Source organism: Drosophila mojavensis, unplaced genomic scaffold, assembly GCF_018153725.1.
Source record: "Drosophila mojavensis isolate 15081-1352.22 unplaced genomic scaffold, ASM1815372v1 contig_36, whole genome shotgun sequence".
Classification (NCBI taxonomy): Eukaryota; Metazoa; Arthropoda; class Insecta; order Diptera; family Drosophilidae; genus Drosophila; species Drosophila mojavensis.
Window position 1 is genome coordinate 4,114,717 of NW_025318858.1, and position 25,344 is coordinate 4,140,060.

The 25,344-nt window shown below is 36.0% G+C and overlaps 2 protein-coding genes across 7 annotated transcripts in view; both read left to right on the top strand.

Moving 5' to 3' along the window:
* Positions 1–25,344, top strand: part of LOC6575947 (protein bunched, class 2/F/G isoform) — a 123,384-nt gene that overhangs the window by 11,025 nt on the left and 87,015 nt on the right. Inside the window, exon 2 of one of the 6 annotated variants that reach the window (XM_032728768.2) lies at positions 20,482–21,222. The exons of 4 other annotated variants lie outside the window; for them this stretch is intronic. In XM_032728768.2, the coding sequence (XP_032584659.2) occupies positions 20,482–21,222 (741 nt within the window). Of the gene's footprint in view, positions 1–16,173; positions 16,193–20,481; positions 21,223–25,344 lie in introns of those variants that run through there. One more of the 6 variants, XM_044008755.1, reaches the window with a different exon arrangement.
* On the top strand, positions 8,511–10,343 carry LOC116803855 (salivary glue protein Sgs-3-like). The gene is made up of 2 exons (XM_044008759.1): positions 8,511–8,770; positions 8,834–10,343. Exons 1-2 carry the CDS (start codon positions 8,755–8,757, stop codon positions 10,243–10,245), a joined length of 1,428 nt encoding a protein of 475 aa, XP_043864694.1. The 5' UTR covers positions 8,511–8,754; the 3' UTR covers positions 10,246–10,343.

The window sequence follows — 25,344 nt, forward strand, 5'->3', positions numbered from 1 at the left end:
GTGGTTTTATTATCATTGTGGCTTTTAGTTCTTATCGAGGGCGGCGTGTGCATAGAGCTCCCGAACGAACTACTTGTTTATCTAAATTATCTGGTATATACTCTATATCTATTTGCTTGAACCAAATTGAATAAGTGAAACAACAAATGCTTGAAAATGAAAACCAATTGAAATCAGAAAGCAATTTAAATATTATATATCAATGTATATATACATATTATATATGAAACAGCTGTGACAACATATAGGCTGGGCAGAAGGATGGGAGGAGCGACAGTTTTGGAGACGGGTTTACTGTGCAAATTAACGTCAGAATAATTTGGAAGAAGTCACCTAAGTCAGGCTGAAACATGTGTCGATTGCTGTTAAATGATGGAGTTTTATATGTATTTTGTAGAAGGTTTATGTAGCTTAGTTTTTATGAAATACAGATTTATAGTACGGAATATGTGTATAGTATGAATATAGTATGGAAGCTTCTTAAGACAAATTTAGATTTTTTTTAACATTAAAATTTAACAAACTTGTTTAAAAATAAAAAATAAAAAAACAAATTTATATATTAAATACATGCTCTATAAATAAATTTTATAGGCATTATAAAAACATAAAAATGAATTGTAAACATAATAAACTAATACATATGTATGGCTTTACCATATCTACAATTTATCAAGCTATAATAAAATATCAAAGCACATATCTCGATATGAAATGCTGCATAAACTGAGCTGAGCGCAGCTCATTGAAATTTTTGCGTCTTTGCCACATTCACAAATGAATTTATAGATGCGCCAGATGCTTGATAAGCAGCAAAACTCATTATATATACACACGTACATATATAGACTTATATATATATATTTTTACTTTCACTTGAAAATTTATTGGCTCAAAATGTTCTGCAATCAGCAGAATTTTAATTCTGTATTTTTTTCCCCATTTTTTTTGTTCTTGCATTTAAAAAAAGTATTCTGATAATGTGCGCAGCTATTATCACGTTATCAACGCCTTCAACAGTTAAATGGTTGCCTTCCCCAGTTGAAAAACGTCACGAACAGTTACATCAGCATTTTTTTTGGCCAAAAGAAATGATGCGTGTGGCAAGTGTGTTTGCACAGTGGGACGCATGCAGCGGAAAGTTAAGTTCAAAATGATGAAGCACCCGTCAAAATTCTGATTATGACTTTATCAAAAACCGATTAAGAAATGAAGTCTAAAATTTCAATTATAAGTAAAAATATATATTTATATGCAGAAATATATATATTTTCTTCCGCTACTCTACTATTTTATGTGTTCAGTTAGCCCTTGTTAGGCCCATATACATAAATTTCCATTTGTAAGTCAGAAAACAAACCTTTTATTCCCCTAAACGTAATAATTCTAGTTGTATTTTTTTTCGCTTGCTTTTACAGCTCAGCGAGTCGCCCAGCTTCCCCCTCTCACACCCCTTAAAGTACTTAAATAGTTGTATAAGAAATGAATTGCGTCTTATGCGCACTTGCACACGCCTCTATACTATATGCATATAAAGGCTTTTATAGTATATGCATACTATGTACTCTATATACTATGTAGCTTTCCGAAACCCAATGCGAAATACGTCGTTTGCTAATTTTCTTTTTGTGCGCAAACCAAAATGTAAAAAAAAAAGTAAATAAAATAAAACGCAGTTTGACCTTCAATGAAATTTGATGCGCAGCTCCAAACCAAAACGCGACTTAAATTACGCCCTACAAAGGGGTTAAATGGAAGTCGGGTTGCTTGACCACTGAGGGGGCAATGTGTGAGCATTGAACCTAAGCAAAGCTGAGCTAAGCCTAAGCGCCACTCGATAAATGGAAACAACTTTCTAATTAATGACGTAGACATTTAATTCATCTATTCACTGGGCATGCGATATTTTACAATAACAAGATCGCAACGGAATACGGCACCAAAAGTAATTAGAGAAAAACAAATAGCGAAAAACAATCACATAAATCAGATCTTAAGCGAAGTCAGGGTACACTAACAACGGGAAATTTTAACGCCACACAAAAGCTAAAAATAAAATTTTAATAAAGTTTAGCAAAACACGCCTTTAATTAGTAAAATTAAAATACGATTTTCATACATGCTTAATGTGACTTGATAATTTATAAATAATATGCCTATCACACTTTGTGTAGAGTAATTCTCTCTTTGTTGTTTCTCCATGAGCCATTCAAAAGCTGCTCTTCTGCCCAGCCTAGCCTGTAATGCAGCAACAACAACAACAACAGCAACGAGGCTCTCCCTCTCATAAGACGATGATGATTACAGCACACGCCTTTGACGTCGCGTCGTCTGTGAGTCGTCTCGTCACAAACAGCACACACACACATACACACTTGCGAGAGGGAATTTTGCATTTGTGGTTAGTTTGTGTTAGTAGCTGCAACGATCGTTGAGCCGGCGCATTTGAGCGTTTGAGGCGCACCCCCTCGTTCGCCGCTCACTAGTTCGCTCACAGAAACACATGCATACGCACTCGCACTCGCACTCGCACAGACACAGACACAAACACAGGCATAGGCAAGCAGTCATGCGTTCGTTTTGTGTGTGTCTAAAAATAGCCACAAATATTGCTGTTGATTTTTATACGGACGTCGACGTTGGTTTTTGTTGTTATTGTTGTTGTTGGTGCTGGCGCTGCTGTTGCTATCAACCATCACCTATCAATGTGCGACTGTTTGTTGTTGCTTTTATTATAATGCGCAGAGTGTTATGCTTATTGTTGTTGCTTAAAAATAAACTTTTCTGCGCGTGTCAATTTTTTATACCCTGAACCCATTGAAAATGGGAATTCAGGGTATAATGGTTTTGTTGAAATGTATGTAACAGGGAGAAGGAGGCGTGGCAGACCCCACAAAGTATATATATTCTTGATCAGGGTGACAGGCTGAGTTGATTTGGCCCTGTCCGTCTGTCTGTCCGTCTGTCCGTATGTATGAACGCGTCGATTTCAGAAGATATAAGAGCTAGAGACTTCAAATTTTTTTTAAAATGTCCGTAATTACAGCGCGCATATCAAGTTTATCATTAAAAATCGATAACTCATCCCGATCTTTTTTTATCGATAAAAAACCTTATCGAAACCCAGTTATAAAATTATATCTTCTACACCTTTTTTGCTAGAGACTCCAAATTTTTAATGTATGCTTATATGCAATTTATACAATTTCGGTTTTTGTTAAAATTTACCCCCACCTCTAAATTCTCCCCCTCACCCTCACTTTTGTAAAAAGCGTATTTCAAATACTAGAGACTTGTGCTTTGGCAATTACATGCATATTCATGTTATAATCATAATCTAAAAGTTTCATGAAGATCGTACGTCCATAAAAAAAGTTATTAAACAATTAAGTTCTCATAGTAAGCGCACACTGCAGCCCATGCGTGTTTATGCGTGGTTGCTTGTGTGTGTATGTGTTTGTGTATGTGTGTGTGTATGTGTGTGTGTGTATGCGTTTGTGTATGTATGCGTGTGTGTGTGTATGTGTGTCTGTATGCGTGTGTGTGTATGTATGCCTGTGTTTGCGTACGTGTGTGTGTGTGTGCGTGTTTCTTGTGTAAGCTGAAAGTCGCGAAAAAGTATTGAAATATCTATTGCTCCAAGGGTTCAGGGGATCTCGTAGTCGAGCAGTCTCGACTAGAGCTTTCTTACTTGTTTTTTTTAGAAGCTTCACATATTTACCTCTCACTCTCTGAGAGAGAGAGAGAGAGAGAGCGTAAGCGCACTCTCTCGCTCTTTAAGCAAGCATGTGATAAAATGTTTATTCATGCTGTCGCTATCGCTCTCGCTCACACTAGCTCGCACTTGCTTGCTCTGTTGTTAACTTTTCAATTTTGCAAAAATTGGCAAGTTTCACTGCAAAAAAGTTAATGATTTTCGTTGATGTGTGTGTGCGTGTTTTTTTTCAGTTTTAGTTTCTCACGCGCACATTTTTTAGCATCTTTTCGCATTTCTGTTGCTGTTGCTGCTGCTTTTTGTTTGTGCTGCCATTTAACGGACCGCCGCTCTATGAATTGGGGGGCGTTGCATGTCTGCACTGTTAGTTTTTTCGCAGTCGACGCCTACTTGAAAAATCCTAACTGCACTTTTTAATGGAAGCAATTGAAGAAGATGACTGAGAAAGAGTTGGGAAATTTGATTGGGACATTCGAATTTCCCTTTGTACGCTATGCAGTGGAACTGAAAGCATGATAAGTTATCAAATCTCTGCAGTTCTTGTAATATAATTGTACTACTCTACTTATCGTATCATTTGTTGTTGTTAGTCAGGCATAAACAAAGTAATCTGAAATTATCTTCTAGCTAATCAAATATTTTTCAAATGATTCAATTACCACATGGAAATGAAATTTCCTTTGCGCTCAGTCATGTTTTGCCATGCTAAGCACATACAGTGGAATTCATTCTGTGATCTGTGTTGCTAAGCAGTCGCTTCTAATCACATTTTGCACACAACCTGCCCCACGGTCTGACAAGCTCAATGGAATTGGCCGTGAACGAAAATCAAAGAGAATAAAATAGAAATTGTTGAACAGGTGTTTCCAAGTGCGAAAAAGGGAATACCTCCGATTACGTTTGAAATTCGTTTATAAAGTTTGCTGTTGTTGTTGTTGTTGTAGTTGTTGTCTTCAAATTGACACCGTCTCTCTTGCGTGTACGTGTGTGTTGTTGTTGTTGTTGTTGCTGTAAAATTGTGACAGGCGCCAAACGGCGTTTTATTGATTTATGAGCGAGTGGAATGATTGATTGATGATTGGCTTTGACTTTCGGCTGTATTGTGATATTTGCAATTCAAATTCAACCAAAATACAAGAAAAAGAGCAAAAGAGAGAAAGAGAGCAATAACACATACACTGACGTACCGCAAAGAAAGCGCCGTCAGACAACGAAAGAGAGAGAGAGAGAGAGAGAGAGAGAGAAATCAAATGAAAGCAGAGAAGAAAATTATTGATAGACATCAGTTGGCCGTTGATCTAAACCAAAACGTTGTGAAGCAGGGAAAGGGCTGGGGGTGGTGGGCAGGAATGGGACGATTGGCGACGAGGACAGTTGGACGGCCGAAGCGAGCACATGATTGAAATAAAACGTATAGCACAAAAGAATCCCAACAATAAGGAAAACAACGAAAAACACAACAAAACAAAAATACAACAAAAACAAGTAACAACACAAAACAAAATGAAAGGAATACATATGTATTCATTTATTTTAGCTCATAAATTTAATGCCAGACGAACGGCATAAGATGTACCCAAAATGGTTGCTCCCTAGTTGCCACAGTCTATCCCTATCTCGCTCGCTCGAACTCGTATTCAATTGTATCTAATATCGCCACAGTGTGTCACTTATCAATAATATCCCAATGAAATTATAGCTGAAACTGCGTTTCCTTGATGGATAACGATATTTTCTGATTGTTATTGAATTTCGCAAAGTTTGTTGATATATTTGGATTACTTTTTTTGAGTAATCTAATATTTTAACCTTCAAATATAACTTTGTTCCCATATACAGAAAATATTCCTCATTTCGTTCTTATCCATTTGCTCTTACCTTTTCCTACCTCTTCAAAACCCTCAATTTATCTACTTTTCTTGTTACTTTTTCCTTTATTTCTTCCTACCAACCAATATACTCATATTGTCCACACCGTATGCTAATCTGGTAGCCATTTCCTTTCGTCAAGTCGTTTGGGCTTTTGTCATTTCCGGTAGACAGGCGCTGCTGTTTTTAGAGTAAATAGGAAGGAAAGGGAAGTGGGCATTTGGTTAGATTGAATTTTCTACTTGACCATAACCTTGAGTGTGCTATTATGGAAATTGAATGCGGCAACAAATCGACCTCCCATGAGGTAGGGCGTACTGCATATTCAATTCCATAAAAAGTAATACGCTAGCATATTAGCTTGTTATAATTTTAGCCCATGTCAAACAAACTCAATTATATTATCTATATACATTATATTTAATAACATATTTCATATGTATATGTGGCACGATTTTTATAAAGGAAAACTTTTTCCTTTATGCATGTCAAACTTAATTTGTTATTATTTAGACGACAACTTTTTGAGGAAGGCACAAAAAAAAACCCCTGAGCTTAAATAGACAGTAAACAAACGCCGAGAAAAATCGAACCAACAAACGGAACTACTTGTGGCATGATACGAGCCAGCTACCACCAAAATTTTCTACTCCCTTCACTGTTCGTTGACTTGACTTAAATTATTTTTGTAAGCAATATATTCGATATATAATAAAAATATTTTTATTTTTTTATTTTTAAATTAAAGTGAATTAATATTTAAGTTAAATGGATATATATCGATTTGGTTATTGATCGAAATCTTTAATGCTGGGAATGGTACTTTTTTTTGCCTAGTAAAATGAGAGCTAATAGATTTTAATTTCCTGAAAGTTACTGTTATCGATAAATATCGACGGTATTTTCTTTATCATGAGTCTGTAATAATGAGTATAAATTTAATTTCTTTGCAAAGTTTAAGGTTTTTGAAAACAAATAAATGAATTTTCCGACGTTTTCTTCCATAAATATTCCAAGTCAAATTCCAGTGAGTAAACAAATTATCTTTAGGTATCTGAGTAGCAGCTGAAAGGGTTTAAAGGGCAGCCGAGAAGTTGTGACTTGTGTTGTTTACCCTGTTTAGCCGGATACGGGGCTCGCTGGTATAACGAACGACCTTGACAGCGAAAAACTTATCATCGGATGTGACTGAAAATGGAAAAATAAACAACTTAAATAGAGGGATGGGGGGAAAAACTTGATTATGGATTTGCATTTTGGGTTTGAAAACGCAAATTGCAGTCGTCGTGGAGTGCAAATGAAAATCAATAAAATTGCAGCAGACGGCCAAATGTGAAATGGGAAAACGGGAAAATGTCAAATGGCGCTACAAGCGCTAAAAACTGAGTGAAAACCGAAAAGCAAAAGCTAACTGAACGTGAAAGTTGTAAAAAGAAAACGGGGAGATGGTAAACGAGGAGGAGAAGGAGAGGAGAAGTAGGGAGCAGGAGCAATGGGTAACGCCTTTCTTTCATTAGCGCCTCTGCCAAAGGGGCTAAGTGGGCGTGTGAGTGTGTGTCTGTGTGGGCGTGCGAGTGCGGGGGCGTTGTCTGCCATACAATTTTCGCGTAGGCTTAAACGTAGATTTAAGCGCAGATTTAACCTGAGGCAGAGCAAGCTACAATCTACATCTTGTTCAATTTGATGCAGTTGCTGCTAGAGCTGGCAATAAGTTCAATTGAACTGAACTGGATTAATGATTGATGAATTTTTGAACTTATATATCTACTTCATTTTGAGCTTGAAAACTTTGAAACTCAAATTTGAACAAAAAGAACTGACTCGTATTTCAATTTGTTATTTGTATGCAAATTGAATTAGTTTCTTTGAACTGATTCCTCTTACAACTTGCCAGAAGTTGTGAGCCTAGGCCAAACTAAAAATCTTTAATATTTCTGTCCTATATTCAAAATAGAAATATGATATTTAAACGTTTTTGTTGCTCAAAACTAATTCGAGCTAGTTCATTATTAAATTATAACTACTCAAGTAATAAAGTTGCTTTAGTTTTTAAGCGGAATTATATTCGCTCATTAGCGTTCATTTGTGGGCGTTGGCGAAAAAAAAAATGCACAAGTGTGCAAAGTTAATAAGCGTAACTGCGATTGCTTCATGACGTCGAGGAATATAATTATATATATGGAGGGTAGGCTGAGAAAAAAAATATATATATATTTGTAATACATTAAGTAGGACATTCTTGAGACTGCCCTCGTAAATATTTATATCTACGTAGTATCAGTTTCTGTTCACAGAACGCGGGGCGAGCGGGTGGTGCAAAATTTGCGTGACAAAATGCACTCTGGTTATCGCGTCGCTTCGCTTTGCATGGCCCAAATTGGAGCTGGAGGTGATGGGCAAAGGCAAGAGGAGCAGAGAATGGGAAAGGTTTTCCATAATGCATTGTATTTTCGCACCTAATTACGCCCTCACGTCGTCCACTGTTTGTTAATTCATTAAGCATATTTGCCTAGCAGAGGAAGCAAAGGAATCGTTCTCTTCCACTCTGCCCCACTGAGGATAGGGCCAGGCCGAAGAGAATATTTGACTTTTATGCGAACTTAAGTGGGCATTCGTGTGAGTTGCAGTTAAACAAGCTATTGATTGCCCCAAACCCATTATCAATTCGAACATTTCTTTTTATTTTTACTGACGCACATTTCGCTTGTGCCTTATTGGATTTGCGAGCATTTCCGGAGGTCGATGTCCGCTCTATAAAGAAAAAAATCAGCAATTTGCATACTACAATTGAGCGAAAATGTAAGGAAAGAAATATACATACTTATACATATATATGTGTGGAAATATAGCAAAATTTCTCTTCATTCACGAAAAGTTATCAGCTTAATTCAAAATGTTCGCCATGGGTATTGAAATTTCGTGCAACTATACTAATTTATATAATTAAAAATTGAAAGAGAGGAAACTTAAGATGTCTCATGATAAGATATGGTCGACATCAACAGGATCAAAGCAAAATACCGCGCAGCATCTCTCCTACTGACAATGAAAAACACTATCTCAATCAATAGAATCTTCGATAAGAGCCAAACAGGATAGAGTCACCACTATAAAAAGAGCTTGTGCCACATTTTCGGTCATCATTAGTCTGAATTCCAAGTCCAGTCAAGATGAGAGCACAATACGGTAGTTATAGTGTGACATACCTTTCGCAAAGGCCCTTCATTGTTATCTCTAAAACTTTTGCAGTCCTTTTGGCTTGCCTTGCCCTCCTGGCTGTCTCCATTGAAGCAGCCTCCATACAATCAGCGGCTAGCAACGACCTTTATCGTCGCGTTGTCTGTGTGAATAAGCCGAATGGATTCCGTACTCTTCAACCTGATAGTTGCTCGCAGTACTTCGAATGCTTGGCTGGTGTTGCTGTGCAAAAAACATGTGAACGCTTCTATGATCCCAATGTACAGCGTTGTGTTAACTACAACACCGGTTGCATCGAGGTAAAACAGTTGAGCGACTTGAAACCTATCGCTGGCAATGTGGTAGCAGCAGAGCCGTGTGAAACGACAACTCCTCCTTGTGTTGAGACTACAACTCCTACTTGTGCTGAAACTACAACCACCACCTGTGCACCACCAGCAACACTGACAACAACCACAACAAAAACAACTACAACAACAACGCCCAAGACAACCACAACAAAAACAACCACTTGCACCACTCCAACAACAACCACAACAAAAACAACTACAACCACAACAAAAACAACTACAACAACTACACCCAAAACAACCACAACAACAACGACCACCTGCACCACACCAACAACAACCACAACAAAAACAACTACAACAACTACACCCAAAACAACCACAACAACAACGACCACCTGCACCACACCAACAACAACCACAACAAAAACAACGACTACACCCAAAACAACCACTTGCACCACACCAACAACTACAACAAAAACAACGACAACAACTACGCCCAAAACAACCACAACAACAACAACCACTTGCACCACACCAACAACAACCACAACAAAAACAACGACAACGACAACAACCACTTGCACCACACCAACAACTACAACAAAAACAACGACAACAACTACGCCCAAAACAACCACAACAACAACAACCACTTGCACCACACCAACAACAACCACAACAAAAACAACGACAACGACAACAACCACTTGCACCACAACAACAACAACGACAACAACTACGCCCAAAACAACCACAACAACAACAACCACTTGCACCACAACAACAACAACTACAACAAAAACAACGACAACAACTACGCCCAAAACAACCACAACAACAACGACTACCTGCACCACAACAACGACAACCACAACAAAAACAACGACAACGACAACAACCACTTGCACCACAACAACAACAACAACTACAACAAAAACAACGACAACAACTACGCCCAAAACAACCACAACAACAACAACCACTTGCACCACACCAACAACAACCACAACAAAAACAACTACGACAACTACACCGAGGACAACAACGACCACCTGCACCACACCAACAACAACCACGCCGAAAACAACCACTTGCACTACACCTACAACAACCACGTGCACAACAACAACCTGTGCTCCCCCTAAGACAACGCCCTGCTCATCTTAGGAACGGAAAAACTTTTCCCAGTCAGAGCACAAAATATTACATTCCTCTTATTGTGGCTATATGAAAACGTGTTAAATAAACAGTGCAGAGTATTCAAATCTAAATCTTTTAATTTTGAAAGCTTGCATATTGATATAAAGCAAGAATGCCTAGACTTAAGGTCTCCCTCCTCATGCATTGATCAAGTATTTCTACTTTAATCTTAACTTCAGATCAAGAAATTTACATTTTAATCTGGTTCTGGTTTTCGGTATGCTTCCCATCCAGTCTAATTAACAAATGGTTCGACTAGATTATAATACTGAATGAGATCTCGAACATGAGTTAATTAAAATGAAGAAGCAACAAAGAGAAAAACACGAATAAGAAGAAGCAGACAGACAACGTCATAAATTTTCGACATAAATAATTAATAGCCAATTTTTCGCCTGCCAAAAAAAAAATAAAATGAAAACTTAGGAATTTTTGTTATGGAGGCGTTTATTGGATGCCGTTCAGGCTAACGCCCACATAGAGAGAACTGCAAATTTCTATTACTTTCTCAATGTGTGTGTGAGAGAGAGAGAGAGAGAGCAAGGGTGAGTGAGAGTGAAACAGTATGAAAGGATGGAGCAAAGGGGGAGCAGCTGGCAGTCGCGAAATTTATCATCTTTTTTCATATACTTCCGGAAACGTTGTCGGAAATGTTTGTGTGGCTAAATGGAAATAACTTGTTTACATGATAATTGTGTTTCGTTTTCGCGTGGAAGCCTTAAATGAGAGTTGGGCAAACGTTTAAGAAAATGAGCGCAAAGAGAAACGGAGAAGTCCGCACTGAAATTTTATAGACATATGAGTCTATGAGTCATCGACTCAAGCACTTTTAAGCATAGAATATTCCTTTAAATGATATTAAATGCTTTCATTTGATATTGAGATCATACGTGATCATAGGCAGTCGAATTTGAAATTTTCCTTATATATTTGCCTTGTATATGCTTTAAATTTATAACCTTATCGTATAATGTGTTAAAATTTTCCCCATACTCCAACTATGGGTAATGCCAAATCTACAAAAGCCTAAAAATAAAGCATTATAAAATATCTTCAGTTTTTTTTTTTTTTTTTTTTTTTTTAATAAAAATTTTAATTATTATTTAAAGAAAAGGAGTTTAATTTACCGAATTTCCATTTTATTCGCTGCTCTTCTGCTCATTCGTTCTCTTTTCTTCTGCAGTTCAAAACTTTTATACTGCTTGCCTTTGTCTACTCACACACATACAGATTTAAATATGCATGCATTTATATACACGTATTTAATACAAATAAAGTTGAAGCCGGTTTATTCCTTTGTCTGCCATTTGAAGCTATTTTGCCGGTTTTTATTATGGTTCGCTCTTTATTGTTGCTGTTGTTGTTGTTTCTGTTTGTTTCGGCTCGTTTTTTTTTTTTGTATTTGTTGTCGTTTTATTAGTCATCCACATGAGTCGCAAACCTAACCTCACCCAACACCTTCCCCATCTCCGAAAAAACCTCCATGTATACAGCGAAAAACCAAAAAAAGAAGAAATAATGAAAAAACTCCAACTGAAAGTCTTGCCTCTCGCTCACTCCTCTTGCCAGCCTTTGTTTGTCAGTTGCGTATGGCTTGTGCTTGTGTGTGCGTGTGCATGTGTGGATTGTGACGACTCAGCTGACGCTGACGCCGGCAGCGGAACGCAGCTGAGCAAGCTAAGCGCCAAACAGCTGTTTGCTGTTATTGTTGTTGTTGCTGTTGCTGGTGTTACTGCCGCTGGGTTTTTGGCTGTTGCCGGCGCTGGCTGACAACGCCCACATGACATCCACACACACACACATATGAACACAAGCGAGTACCGGAATATTTGTGGGCGGACTGCAGCAAATGTAATTGAAGTTGCGTTACATAGCAATCAGCTTTTAGTTGTGACGCTTGCGTTAACTTTTTATTTTCAAGCTGTAATTCAAAGTTTTTTTTTTTTTTTTTGTTTTTTTTAGCAAGAGTGCAGCTAATTAATTAATTGCTAATTGAAATGCGACGGCAACGGCGACGGCGCCTTTACGCTCCATTAATTTCGCATTCATTTTCTTCACGCGCCAAAATCTGCAATTAATTTTATTTACTTTGCCTAATAGCTTGACCATTTGTTGTTGTCACGCCCACACATGCAAACAGCAGATCAAGAAGAAGAGTCGAAGTAGAAGGAAAAACAGTACATATTTCAGAATATTAAAATTGATATAAAAACAAATTTTGTTGCACGTCAAGCGCCGCGGAAAATTAAAAAGACGCAAGCAACAGGCGAACAAAAAGCAAAAAAAAAAAAATGAAAGGAAACAAAAATACAAAAAATGTAAATTAAGCAAAAATGTATGTATATATGCACTGATCTTCGGGTTATTTGTGTTTGCATGTACCCTATAAATGATGATGGGGAAGATAAGATGGGTTTTAGATGAAAAATGTAAATATATCGATAATTTAATTTAATTTAAACGTGGTCCATCATAACTGATATTTAATCGTATAAGTGACCTATTGATACTTATCGGAATATAACTCACATATCTAATAGCTGTAATATATGCCATGCTTATGAGGATTCAGTTTATTATCGCTAATTACAATCGATATTTATCGATATTGACCGAAGCCAATCGAAAAGGCATTCCATATTCGTCTGGCTAATTGCTTGCTATGCTCTATTCATAGCCTTCCCAGCATATTTGTTTTGATAGTTTTGTTGTTTGAGTTTTCATTGCCAAAAACGCGAACGCTACTGCCACTCGTGGCCGACGCCAGGGGGCGCTGCAGCGGCTTCCGCACAGGGTGAGCCAATGAAAACTCAACTAAGGCAAACTATAATAAATCAAATTCGTAACCACATGAAAACAAAAAATCGAGCAATAGAAAACAAAAATTGTCGAATGCAATTTTCTCGAATGGCGCAGAGCAGAGAGGAACTAAAATCTGAGATTCTCGTGCCGCGCGATCGTAAACCAATTTTGTAGAATTTATATTATGGGAAAACATGAAATGTGCAAAATGATTTCAAATGATTTATTTTTATAGCCATAAAAACGTTTCATAGAACAGCCAGTTGATACCTAATTGGACCGATCATCAAAACAACATTTTACATTTGTAGTTCCGTTAGCAATTGGATGATTAACTAAGAGTTGCGACTAACAAATCATTTGTCACTTTGCTGTATTTATCAATTTTTACTGGAATTTTTGGTTTTGTTTTTGCGATTAGGCTGATTTGCACTTTTCACTGCCCGACTTTCAGGTATTTGGGCTCTTATCAAAGCCCATCGATTATGTCGTGTCTTAACCTGAATGCCCACTGTGTCAGCACTTATAATAAAGACATACATACGTATGAACATTTATATTTATTTATAACTCATACAAACAGAACCAAGCATTATACCCTACATATGTCTGTATGTACATAGTCTAGCTGGTTTTTGTCAAGTGTACTTGAAGCTGGAAGGCCTTTGCAATGCACGCTTGATAACATAAGACAACTAAGTCAGCTGCATTTTAAAGAGAGTGTACTTGACTTACCAGATATCCTGCACTTATGGAGATTAATTGATTAAGCATTTGGTGAAGCTTCATGCCTAATCTTTAAGCCTTTGAGCCACAATTCAATATTATAATATACATAATTATATCTTTAATAACAAATCGGCTAAGAATTATGTATGATTTGTACACATCAAAAGATCTAGATCATGTCATCATATATTATGTCTAATGAAGTTTTGCAGTATGAAATATCGATATACTGGAATGTGATAATATGTTCAGATTGGTCTAGATATAAATGTATCAAGTCTAATCGATATGTTGATACATACATATATTAGGCAGTATCGAGATACATTAGACCCAAAGCGATACATTCAGATTTATCGAACAAACATATAAGACTTATCGATACGCGAATACTTAAAGATGTATAGAAATACCGGTATATGTATGTCGATCTATCGTTAAATTTGTTGTAATATACCTACATCTGTATGTCGATATATTAATAGTTCAAGATATCGATATATAGCAATTGATTGCATTGCCTCTATTTAGTAATTCACAGTCATTAACTGCCTGTCATTCCAGCTCTTGCAATATGCAGACATTCCTCCCTTTGAGTAGGGTATTTTCTTAATATTTTTACTGAGAAATTGAAGAACTTTGTCGTTGTCGTTGGCGCCAGGGCGCTTAAACTGCCGTTACGATAACACAGGGCGTGGGCGTGCACACACACACACACACAGACTCATGCTTTGCCTAGGTACATTCCACACACACATACATACAGGCATTCAACTGTTATAAAAGCCGTCTATGCTCCATCTCTGTCACACCAATTGTGTGCTGAATGGCTTTAGCGACATTTTGCTTTGCATTTTTACATTTTGTTTTTATTCGTTGTTGTTTGTTAATTTGTTTCATTGATTGACAGCAACAACTATGTATAATAACAACAAATTGAGACAAGGCGACGGTCAAGAGGAAGCAAAAACAAAAAACAAAAAATTGAAAAAAAAACCAAAACGTAAAAACAGAGATAAACCAAAAAAAAATTGCAAAAAAAAGAAACGAAACGGCGCAAAGCAAACGGCGACACACAGAAAAAATCAAACAATTTTCAAAACATTTAAAAATAGTGCGCAAATTGCTATATTTACGTTATAGAAGACAACAACAAAAAACAATAACAAATGCCAATAATGATAACTCTCTCGAGCGTGCTCTCTCAACCGAGCGCGCGCTCTCTGTGTCTCAGATCAACAGTTAGAATTATCTTGTTCACTCTCTCTCGCTCACTAACTCACTCGCGCTCTTTGTTATCAGCAGCGCGCTTACAACGCTTTTACACACGTGAATGAATCGTACGCTCGCTCTCCGTCTGCCTCCCTGCCTCTCACTTTAAGCTAATTGCATTTGGCTTTGTTTTTGTTTTGCCTCTGCCAAGCTTCCCTCTCTATGCTGCTCTTCGTTGTTTTTATTGATCGACTGCGCGCATTGCACATTATCGCCATGTTTGTATTTGTTGCCATTTTTCGTTGCGCTTAAAAGGCTAAAAGAAAATAACAAAAATAACAAGAAAGCAAAACAAACAGCAAAAAGATATAGAGAGACGCAAGTCGAAAGAGAGAGAGAGAGCAAAATATCTGTTTATTGCGTTGCGGATATTTTGTGCTGTTTTTTGTCGCTTGACTAAAATTTTTAGTATATAATTTAATGAAATTTAAAACTTAGATCGATTGGGAATTTAGTTGGGCAAAGTTTACAAATATCTAACAGTTTTGATAGATTTTAGTTATTTTGCTCAATTTTTATTTATTATTATTATTATTAATTTTGTTAAAACATGAAAAATGCACAAACATGTAATATTACAGGTTTGCGCAATATTCATTATTTTAATTTTTACTTTGAGATATTTCGATATTACTAAATAAGTAATCTTATTTTTAAATATTTTAGGCCACAAAATTTCCCATTGAACACTTCAGGTTAAAGTCTCGGCTAAACTAGTCACACGGTTTGAGAGCCACAATTCGTTCACTGTTGCTTAACTCTCCTACTCGCACAGTTGTGCATTCACGGCTAACTGCTAAGAGAACTGCCCTTAAATTTCCCATTTAGTCTATGCCACAACCTAATGTGCGACTTTGCTAAATTGCCCCGTGGAGACTTTAAGCATAGACACTGACCACAGCAGTAATACATATACTGAGGACTTTTAGCATAGACACTTACTATAAAGTAAGCAGTTCATTTCCCATATATAAGCAGTGCATGAGCAGTTGTGCGCATTTTTTGAAACAAGATTTTTCTTGTTTTAAATTTGAAAAAATACAATTTTAAACAATTTTAACTAATAAAATTTTCTACTCTCTTTCATTGCAGGTAAGCGCATTTGTAATTTCTCTTTACTGTCTGAGTAAGTATGTAAAGCACCCAAGAACAAATTCTTTTCCCACCTGCAACAAAAAAATGCAAATCAAAATTTTCATTTTTTCACATTTTCTCACAATTTCGACAACAAAAATCAAAATCATGCACAAAAAACTTTTGTAAATTAAAATTTTACTAATTTCATTGGTATTTTAACACTTGTTGACATATTTTGTTTAAATTTCTGTGTAGTTGTTGTTTCCTTCTCTTTCTATTTCTCTTATATAATAGCTTGCTCTCACTCACTCTTTCTCTCTCTCTCTATCTCTCTCTGTCTCTGACTCTGTCTCTTGTTAAGCTGCGTCCTGCTTTGCTAATTGTGCTGTCAATTTAAACAAATGACACACAAAAGGCTACCATACGAAGAAAATTCGAGAAAATAAAGAAAACCTTACATAAATTTTTCGCCGAATGAAATAAAAATTCACATTGCAAAAGTTTTTGGTGGTAAAAGCAGTGGCCAGCGATGAAACTCAATAGATAAAATGCAATAACAAATCGAATAGCATTTTGCTAATACCCTATCAAAGCTTACATTAATTTTGAGGCAATTTCTCAATATTATGAAAACTGAGCAAGATGTTGATAAAAACAGATTATGACGCAAATTTAAATAAATAAAAAAAAAAAAATAATAATAATAATAATAATAAATAAAAAATAAATAAAATGAAAGAGAAAATATAGCAATTATAAATTATATATTAAAATAAATAATAATTTAATTTATTATGAAAATAATAATAAATATAAAATTTATTCAAGAAAGAAAATAGGTATTATAAAAAATATTTAAATACATATTTATATTTGATATCTACTACAATTCATTCACAAATGCAATTGTATACTCTATTCATTAGTGTATTTAAAATTCGTTAGTTTTCCAGTTATCAATTTCGTTTTTTCTCTCTTTTTTTTTATTTATCTTTTTTTTGTTTTTATTTTTTTTTTTTTGCTAATCTCTGATTTGTAGTTAAAAGGCGACTGCCTCATGTGCACTTCTTTTTCTTTTTCACTTTTCACAAAAGCGTTTTTCTCGTTTTTCCTCGAACAACAACAACCACAATAGCAAATGTGGAAAGCAACTGCAATAGCTGCAGCAGCAGCAGCAGTAGCAGCTCCATTCACCTAATTTTCTTCATTTTTTCTTGTTTTGGGAAAAACTTTTATTTCCTTGTTTTGTTTTGTTTTTTTTTTCTTTTGTTTTTCTGCGACACACTGAACAACAACAACAACAACAAATGCGCTGCATAATTTTTGCATTGTTTTGGCCGAATAGTTAGTGAAAGAGAAGGCAATCCGCACTGAGGGAGAGAGAGAGAGAGAGATAGAGAAACAGATGCAAGGGGCAAAGTATGTTTGATTCGCATTGTAATTCGTGCATTTTACAAAAGCAGCAACAACAACAACAAATGGCACAAACAATGCCACAACAACAACAACAATTGGAATGCAAATTTTGTTGTTATTGTTGTGCTTGTTAAAACAAATTTTGTTTTCTTGCTGCTGATTATGCAACAATAGAAACGAAAAAAAAAAAAAAATATAAAAATAAAAATTTACCTTTCAAAGCCTGAAAAGAAAACAAGCAAAGATGTTGAGAATTTAATTTCAAGAGAAATATGATTAAGTTAAAAATGCATAGGTATTGAGCTACATAGATATATCTATGTTAAAAATAAAATTTTAATTTTAAATTTTAGTTTAATAAAAATAAAATCATACGAAATAGGTAGAAAGTTGAAAAAGTTGAGAAATATATAAATACCATAAATAAAAAATAAATATTTATAAAATATATAATGATAAATAAAATAATTAATATATAAAATACAAAAATATATAATGATAAACAAAAATTTCTGATTGATCAGTCAAGTAATATATAATCATCTTCAAATAAAATTTGTGCCAAAAAAATTATTAATAATTATTTAATTTTTAATTTAGTCGTAAAAAAAGGACAACAATTTTGAAATAATATACATTTTTTTAATTGACCAATATAGTTAAAAAAAAAAAAAAAAAAAAAAAACAAATCAAAAAACGGTATATAATTATTATTATTATATATTCGTATTTTCCAAATATATAAATACTAATAATAATAATAATATAAAAAAATAATAAAAATAAAATATAATTAATTATTTTTATTATTATTATTTATTCGTATTTTCCTAAAATATAAATACTAATTTTAAAAGAAATATATATAATTAATGCCCAGACTTAAATTAAACGATTTAGCTTTGCTTGAATATACAAGAAAGCCTAATCGATAAATTTCAATAAGATAAAGATAATCGATTAATATAACTATCGCTAAATAAGTAAATATATCTCTCTCTATATATTTATCCGTTTATCCCGGATGCACATGCAACATTTATTGTTGCTGCTGTTTTTGTGGCCAGCTGTTGGCAGCAAATGGGGGAAAACGTAATGTGTTTTTCTTTTGCTATTTGGCTGCTGCGGCAACTACTTTATTGCAGTCTTCATCGTCGTTGTCTTCGTTGTTGTTGTTGTTGTTGTGTTGCTGTCACAAAATCTATGGAGGCTGCTTAGCCATTTAATTTATTGCTGGAGACTTCAGAGAGACAGTGAGAGCGCTAGCAAAGAGAAATGAAGATGTTTCTCTTTACTTATATTCGTATTTTCTAAATTTTCTTCACTTTTTGCCAAGATCAAAAGGCGCGTGGCGGAAGCGAAATGTTGCAAAGAATTAATTGGCAGCACTTTTGTTTTCATTTCGTTCGTCTTTCACTTTGTGTTGCATGCAACAAAGCAATTTGACAATATTTTGAATTCGTTTCATTTGCGCATAAATTGGATTTTCATGTTGCCGTTTGCCCATTTGCCACAAACTATCATCATCTCATCTCTCCTTCGCTCTCTCTCTCCCCTTCGTACTGCCTCGTTTTCTCTGTCTCATTTGTTTTGAGAACTGGAGCGCATCGACACGTTGCCACAAATGTTGCATAAGTTTTGAGATGTCGCGTTGCGTCTTCCGCTTTTTCGATTCATTTACTACGCAAAATTGCTAAAGGGGCGTATGTGTAATACGATAGTTCTAGTTCGATAAAAACTATCGATGAATCGCCATACTTAACATACTTGATATTAATATTCAATATTAATATCAAATATAAACATCATATAAATTATGATTTAGTTTATGAAGAACAATCGATAGTTACAGTTAAAAATATCGATCAACTAGATCAAAATTGAGGCTTTATTTATTCAAATTAATAAATATTATAATATATATTTAAACATATTATAATATTGATAAATTTGATAAAAATAATCGATAATTGAAAACCATATTTTTGATGAAACTGGAAGATTTCTTATTGGTTTTCTAGTTACACAATTTCCAATAGGCACAGTTAATAAATGCATTCCTGAGCATATACTCAATTTGCAAGCAACTCGCGGACAATCAATTAAGACTCATAGATATCATCGATTGCATATAAACAATTTTTTAAAGCTTTAATAAACATTTGGTTTGCTTCTTCCGTTGTTTCTATATTCCGCTTTGTTGAGTTTTTGGTAGAAATTAGATAAACCGATATATTACATTTGATAACTATATTTGCTTTGCATGGTTGGTTATATACAAGTTTTAACTGTTATTTATATTTGAAATGATGAATCAATCGATAATTATCGATTTATATACCATTTAATCTTGCTGCTTACATCTAGATTTTGATCGATATTCTGATTAGCTGATAAATCGATATACTGTCTGCTAGACTATTATATCTATAATTCGAAACTCGATCAATATCGAATCAATAGATCAATGTGTTAATTGATGCTTCTATCAGTGTGTAGATCGATAATACGATATTCTTTGCCAAATCGATATTTGTAGATCGATAACACGATATTTTTCAGATTCGTCTCGTGCACACACTTTCCATTTGCCTGCCTCGACACTACTCAGTTCATGTCAATCGCCACGCCCACCAATTGTATATACCCCACACTTTACCTGTTCCCTCCTCCACGTCCTCCCTAGAATTGGCCAACTCCAAATTTGATATTCGTGATATGGAAATATCTCTACATATATCTACTGCTCTCTTTCCCTTCTCTCTCTCTCTTTCTCTTTTTTCTTTTCTTTTTATTTTTCTCTCTTTTTTATTTCAAACATAAATCGTGTGTGCGTGCGCACGCGCTTTCCAACACTGTTTTCTGCAACTGTCACATATTGTTGAATGTGCGTGCGCGCTTATGCAGCTTTGTTCACGCCCACGCCCACGCCAACGCCCACCACCCCGCTGCCACGCCCACAACCGGTAGTCGCCAGCGCGCCTTTAGCAATCCGCACATACCCTTCGTACCGCTCAACGGCCTCGACGGCCGTCGCCTGCAGCCGCATCTCTATTACTACAATCAGTCGCATTCGGGTCGCAGCTCGTTCTGCCTGGACGAGTCCCTGTGGCCCGGTGCGGGCGCTGTTAGCGACAGCGACCTGTACTCGACGGCCGCCGACGAGGATCCCGAGGAGGCCAGCGATCAGTTCTCTCCGACGCTCTACGGTCGCCTCGCCGCCGCCCAACCCATCAGCCGTGCCATTCCCATACCCAGCTCCAGCAGCAGCGCCGGCAACAGTCCACAGCACCACCATCCGTTGCAGCACTATCCGCTGCATCACTCGCATCCGCACCACCTGCACCAGGCGCTGCAACATGCCCAGCAGCCGCAGCGTTCGCTCAGCAGCGGTTCGGCTCCGCCTGCAGTCGCTGCCTCTGCCGCAGCCGCTGCCGCCGCCGCCGCCGCTGCTGCCGCTGCCGTTGGCTATATGGCCTTCAGTGCGGGCCACGCCCACTCGCCTCTGTATAGCAGCTCGCCGGATACGCTAGGTGGCTACGATCCAACATATGGGCCCGGCATCCATCGGCTGCAGGTGCCAAGAGACTTGGCCCAAAGACGTCCCCGCTCGCCGCTGGATGGCGCCACTGTGATGGCTGTCAACAGGTCGGTGTTGGTTAACAAACAAACCAGAAAAACAAGAAAAGCCTAAAACACGGTGTTTATGGTTTAGTTTATTGTGTCTTGCTCTGTAAACTAGTTATCGATTGTCAATTGAGTTTTGCACGAAACGAAATTCATGTATTTCTTACATTTATCGATAAAACGATCTCATTTGGTTGCTGAATGCTAAAGTCATATACATGTAACGTAAACATGGGGTATTTGTGGAATCTAAAGTTGTTCTTTAAGTGTTTATCGATTGTTTCGTAAGTGTTGCACGCTCCATTTGAAATGAACTTTACGAACTACTTGGATTGATGAGGTGTTTCATTCATCATACATATATGTATGTACATATGTATATGTATTACATAAATATGTCATGTATCATACAGAAGTGGTGTATATGGTTATCGATTGTCGATAGAATATTGCATGTTGCATTCTCCAAGAAAATTGTCAACTTGCTCATCTGGTCTTAAACTGATTTTTTATGTCTTATATATACAACTGTACTCAATCTGTAATGCTTATCGATATATTTTTGACAACAAAATATCGTTACTACTATTTTCATGAACACCTCTGTATATAGTCTCTCATATACTACTCTCAACACATTCCATCTGATATCTTTGTCTTATAAATCCGTCATCTCTTTGGGCATGTTTCATTGTGATATATATTTTTGTATTTCAAATGTCTTTGTTTTGGCATGACATACGATACGATTTCTTATACTAATTTTATTGGTAAGCTATAAATAATTAATGCATAGCTTAGATCAATTTTATGATTCATGGGGCTGACTCTTTGACTCTTGTCAAACAACTAAATTGATGTATAAAATTCCAACTAATGTATGTAGAGTATCTGAGCAATGTATAATTGGATAATTGGTTGGGTGAGCGTCTAGCTAAAATAATTCCAGAATAATTTAAAATGTATGATTCAGTCAGTGATTTAAAATTGTGTAAGTTTAGGGATTACAATAAAGCGAGATTTGATACGAGTCAAAAGAACAAATAGTTGCCACAAAAAAGATCGTATTTTCTGACAATTAAAGTGAGTAATTCGTACTGATATAGGCAATATATAAGTATATATATATGGGATATACATTAGTTTAATTATATATAAATAAATAAATAAAATATATGATATTATACATATGATATAATACATAAATTGTTTAGACTAAATTCAGATTGTTTTTCATGCTAATAAAATAAAAGCAAGGCTTACTTCAGATATTTCAAATATTTTTAAAATATCTTTTTAATAACACTTTTTTCATAAAATATATGAAATTATCATTCATATATAATTATACTGAAGTTGTTAACTACCCAATATCCAGCTGGACAGAGTAACAAAAATGCTTTGTCAGACCTCTCAACAACTTTGTTCACTTGAGAGCATTACAGACAAAGTTGCAACTTCCTTCCGCTAAGCTTCAACTGCAGTTGTTTGATGTGGCCCTAGGAAATGGATTTTACTTAATATTTATCATATTTTTTCTATAGCTGTCTTCGTTGCAAATTTCCGGTCTTAAGCGCAGAAAAACAGATGATGCGTCATTTGTCATGATTCAAGTTCGCAATTCTCGCCCAGGGCCGCAAGACGCAATTTATTTGCACGATGCGAAGAAGCCCTTTTATTATTTTTTATTTTCCTTCTTTTTAATTACAAAACCGGAGAGCGCTGGCCTTCTCTGTCCTGACTGACTGCCTTTCAACGAAATTTGCCCCGAAACTCTATTCAATCAACCTTTGCGCATTTAAAACTCATGTCAGGTCCATTATAAATTTTAGCTTAGGACCTGCGTTGGGGCTTTCAGCTGCGAGTTCATTTGGGCTCTGCTTTTCAATTTCTTGCAACAGCCAAAAGAGTTACGAGTGCGTATGTGTGTGCGTGTCTGTGTGTGCGTATGTGTGTGTATGCGAGTGTTTGTAGTGCGTTTAAACGCCACGACCTGCTGCCGGCCAAGGAATGATGTCATTTCTAAACTTGGACTTTTCTTTGGGTTTTATTTTTGCGTTTCTCATTTCTTTTTGGCTGCTCTTAATACCCATTTCGAAGGTTAACACCAAATAATGGCAGTGCTGCAATCATACCAAGGTATGTTACATGCAAGAGAGAGATATATATTGATCTATATTGATCAGAGTGAGCGAGACATTAATTTATCGGTATTGGAGCTCGCATCACTGATCTATTTTACAAATGTGAAATATGGAATATCTCATTAGGTTATTCAAATTTCGCATATATTTTTCAAACATCTTCATTTTCATAATTTCGATAATTATCGATCTTTGGTCACTCTGACACTTTTTATACATGGCTTAAAATAAGTATTTTAAAAATAAAAATTCAAGAAGCCAGCTGTGCAAGAATTTTTATATAATAAATTCTTAACCCCTTCCAATATGTACAATTTTCGATAATTATCGATTTTGAAATCTGTGTCTATATGGCAAATTTCAAGCCTTACAGCTTATAGCTGTTTCGAGAAAAAAAAAAAACACTTTTATACTGTAGTATGGAAAAGTATATACCCTGTAGGGTATCTCTCAGTCGTTCACTTTCACTCAAAGCTAACTCAGTTGTGATATTGTATAACGCCTTGGCGCTGATGATGGCATTTGATGATGATTCGTAATAAAAAAGCAATTTTTATATGTGTATATGCTCATGCATGTAGGTATAATAAATATTACGCAGTTTTTTTTATTCTGTTTTCTTTCCTTCATTTTTGACCAAGGAATTGCGCATTAGTTGGGGCCAAATGAGTCCCCCAGGCGCTATTCAAGGGCTCTTGGTGGTCCCCCCAAAGACAACCACCCCGATCGGAATGCAAGAACAACAGTTTTCCCTTGATAAGCTCAATGGGGGAAGCTCATAAAGCTTTCCCCTTACCCACTCTTCACAGAACTCCCCTGCATTGTACTAATTTTTATTAGCGATTTGGTTTCGGTTGGTTTATCTGCAGGAGGAGGCGGAGAACAAGGTGGTGGAAACGGTTCTTTACGGTTCTGGAATGCGCAACAAATTAAACAAAAATATGTCGCAATTGAGTTTTATCTTGTGGAAAAGTGGGAAAATTTCTGTGTGGACAGTGGCTGGAAACGTGCAAATGGTGTAAAAGATTTGTGTTTTGCTTAATGGTTGATATCGAAGAGAGACTTAGATATGCGTATCTACATTGCAGCTCATAAAAATATCTTCATTTCTACTTAAGGGTTAAGCCAAATAGTTAATTAGGCACAACTTTGTCCATAATCCCACTGAAGTACATTTAACGTTAATCCTTTCTTTAATTAATTGTTGGCAATTTTAACCCTTATCAAAACTCAAATCAAATTCCTTATGCAAGGTACAGTCTGCCCGCACAAAATCAAAGCATAAATTTTTATTTTATTGCTGCACAGGCAACTGCAATCAGCAGATGATAATAAAAATTAAAAAAGAAAAAACTTCAAAGTTCCCCCCCAAAAAAAAAAGGGATCTGCATATAATTTGTTTCTTGTTTTGGAAGTCCTCTGCAGCAGCAGCAACAAGCAGCCAAATGCAGTTGCGAGTCGCTGGCCAAGTTCAAGGTTAAAAAGCACAACAACAAAAATGTTCGAATGCATTTTTAGGGGAGCACAAACAAAAAACAAAACAAAAATCGGGAGAAACAGAGAATTCTGGAATGTTTAGGGGGGACAAACTTGGGAGAGAAAAGGTTGCGAAGTGCAGGCAGAGGCACACAAAGGCGAAACAAACATAAAGGCGAAACATTTTGTTTGTTTCGTGTCGCCTGTCCTACCCTCCCCGCCCCACCCTTGCACCCGCCTCAACCCCCAACAGGGGGTAGTCGAGTGGCTGCCCATAAGTGAGCTGCGTTTCATTGTCGACGTTTTGGCTGCTTCGATGATGTCAGCGTTTATTTTTGGAGCCCACCAAAGCACAGCACAAAAAAAAAAAAAAAAAAAAAAAGAGCCACAAACCTTAAAAACATGCCAAAAATAATATTCAATGAGAGCGACGCAACAACAACAGCAACAAAAGAAAAGAAAACCACAAAAAATACTAAAAAAAAAAAATACACAAGTATAACAAATAACAATTACGAGCATC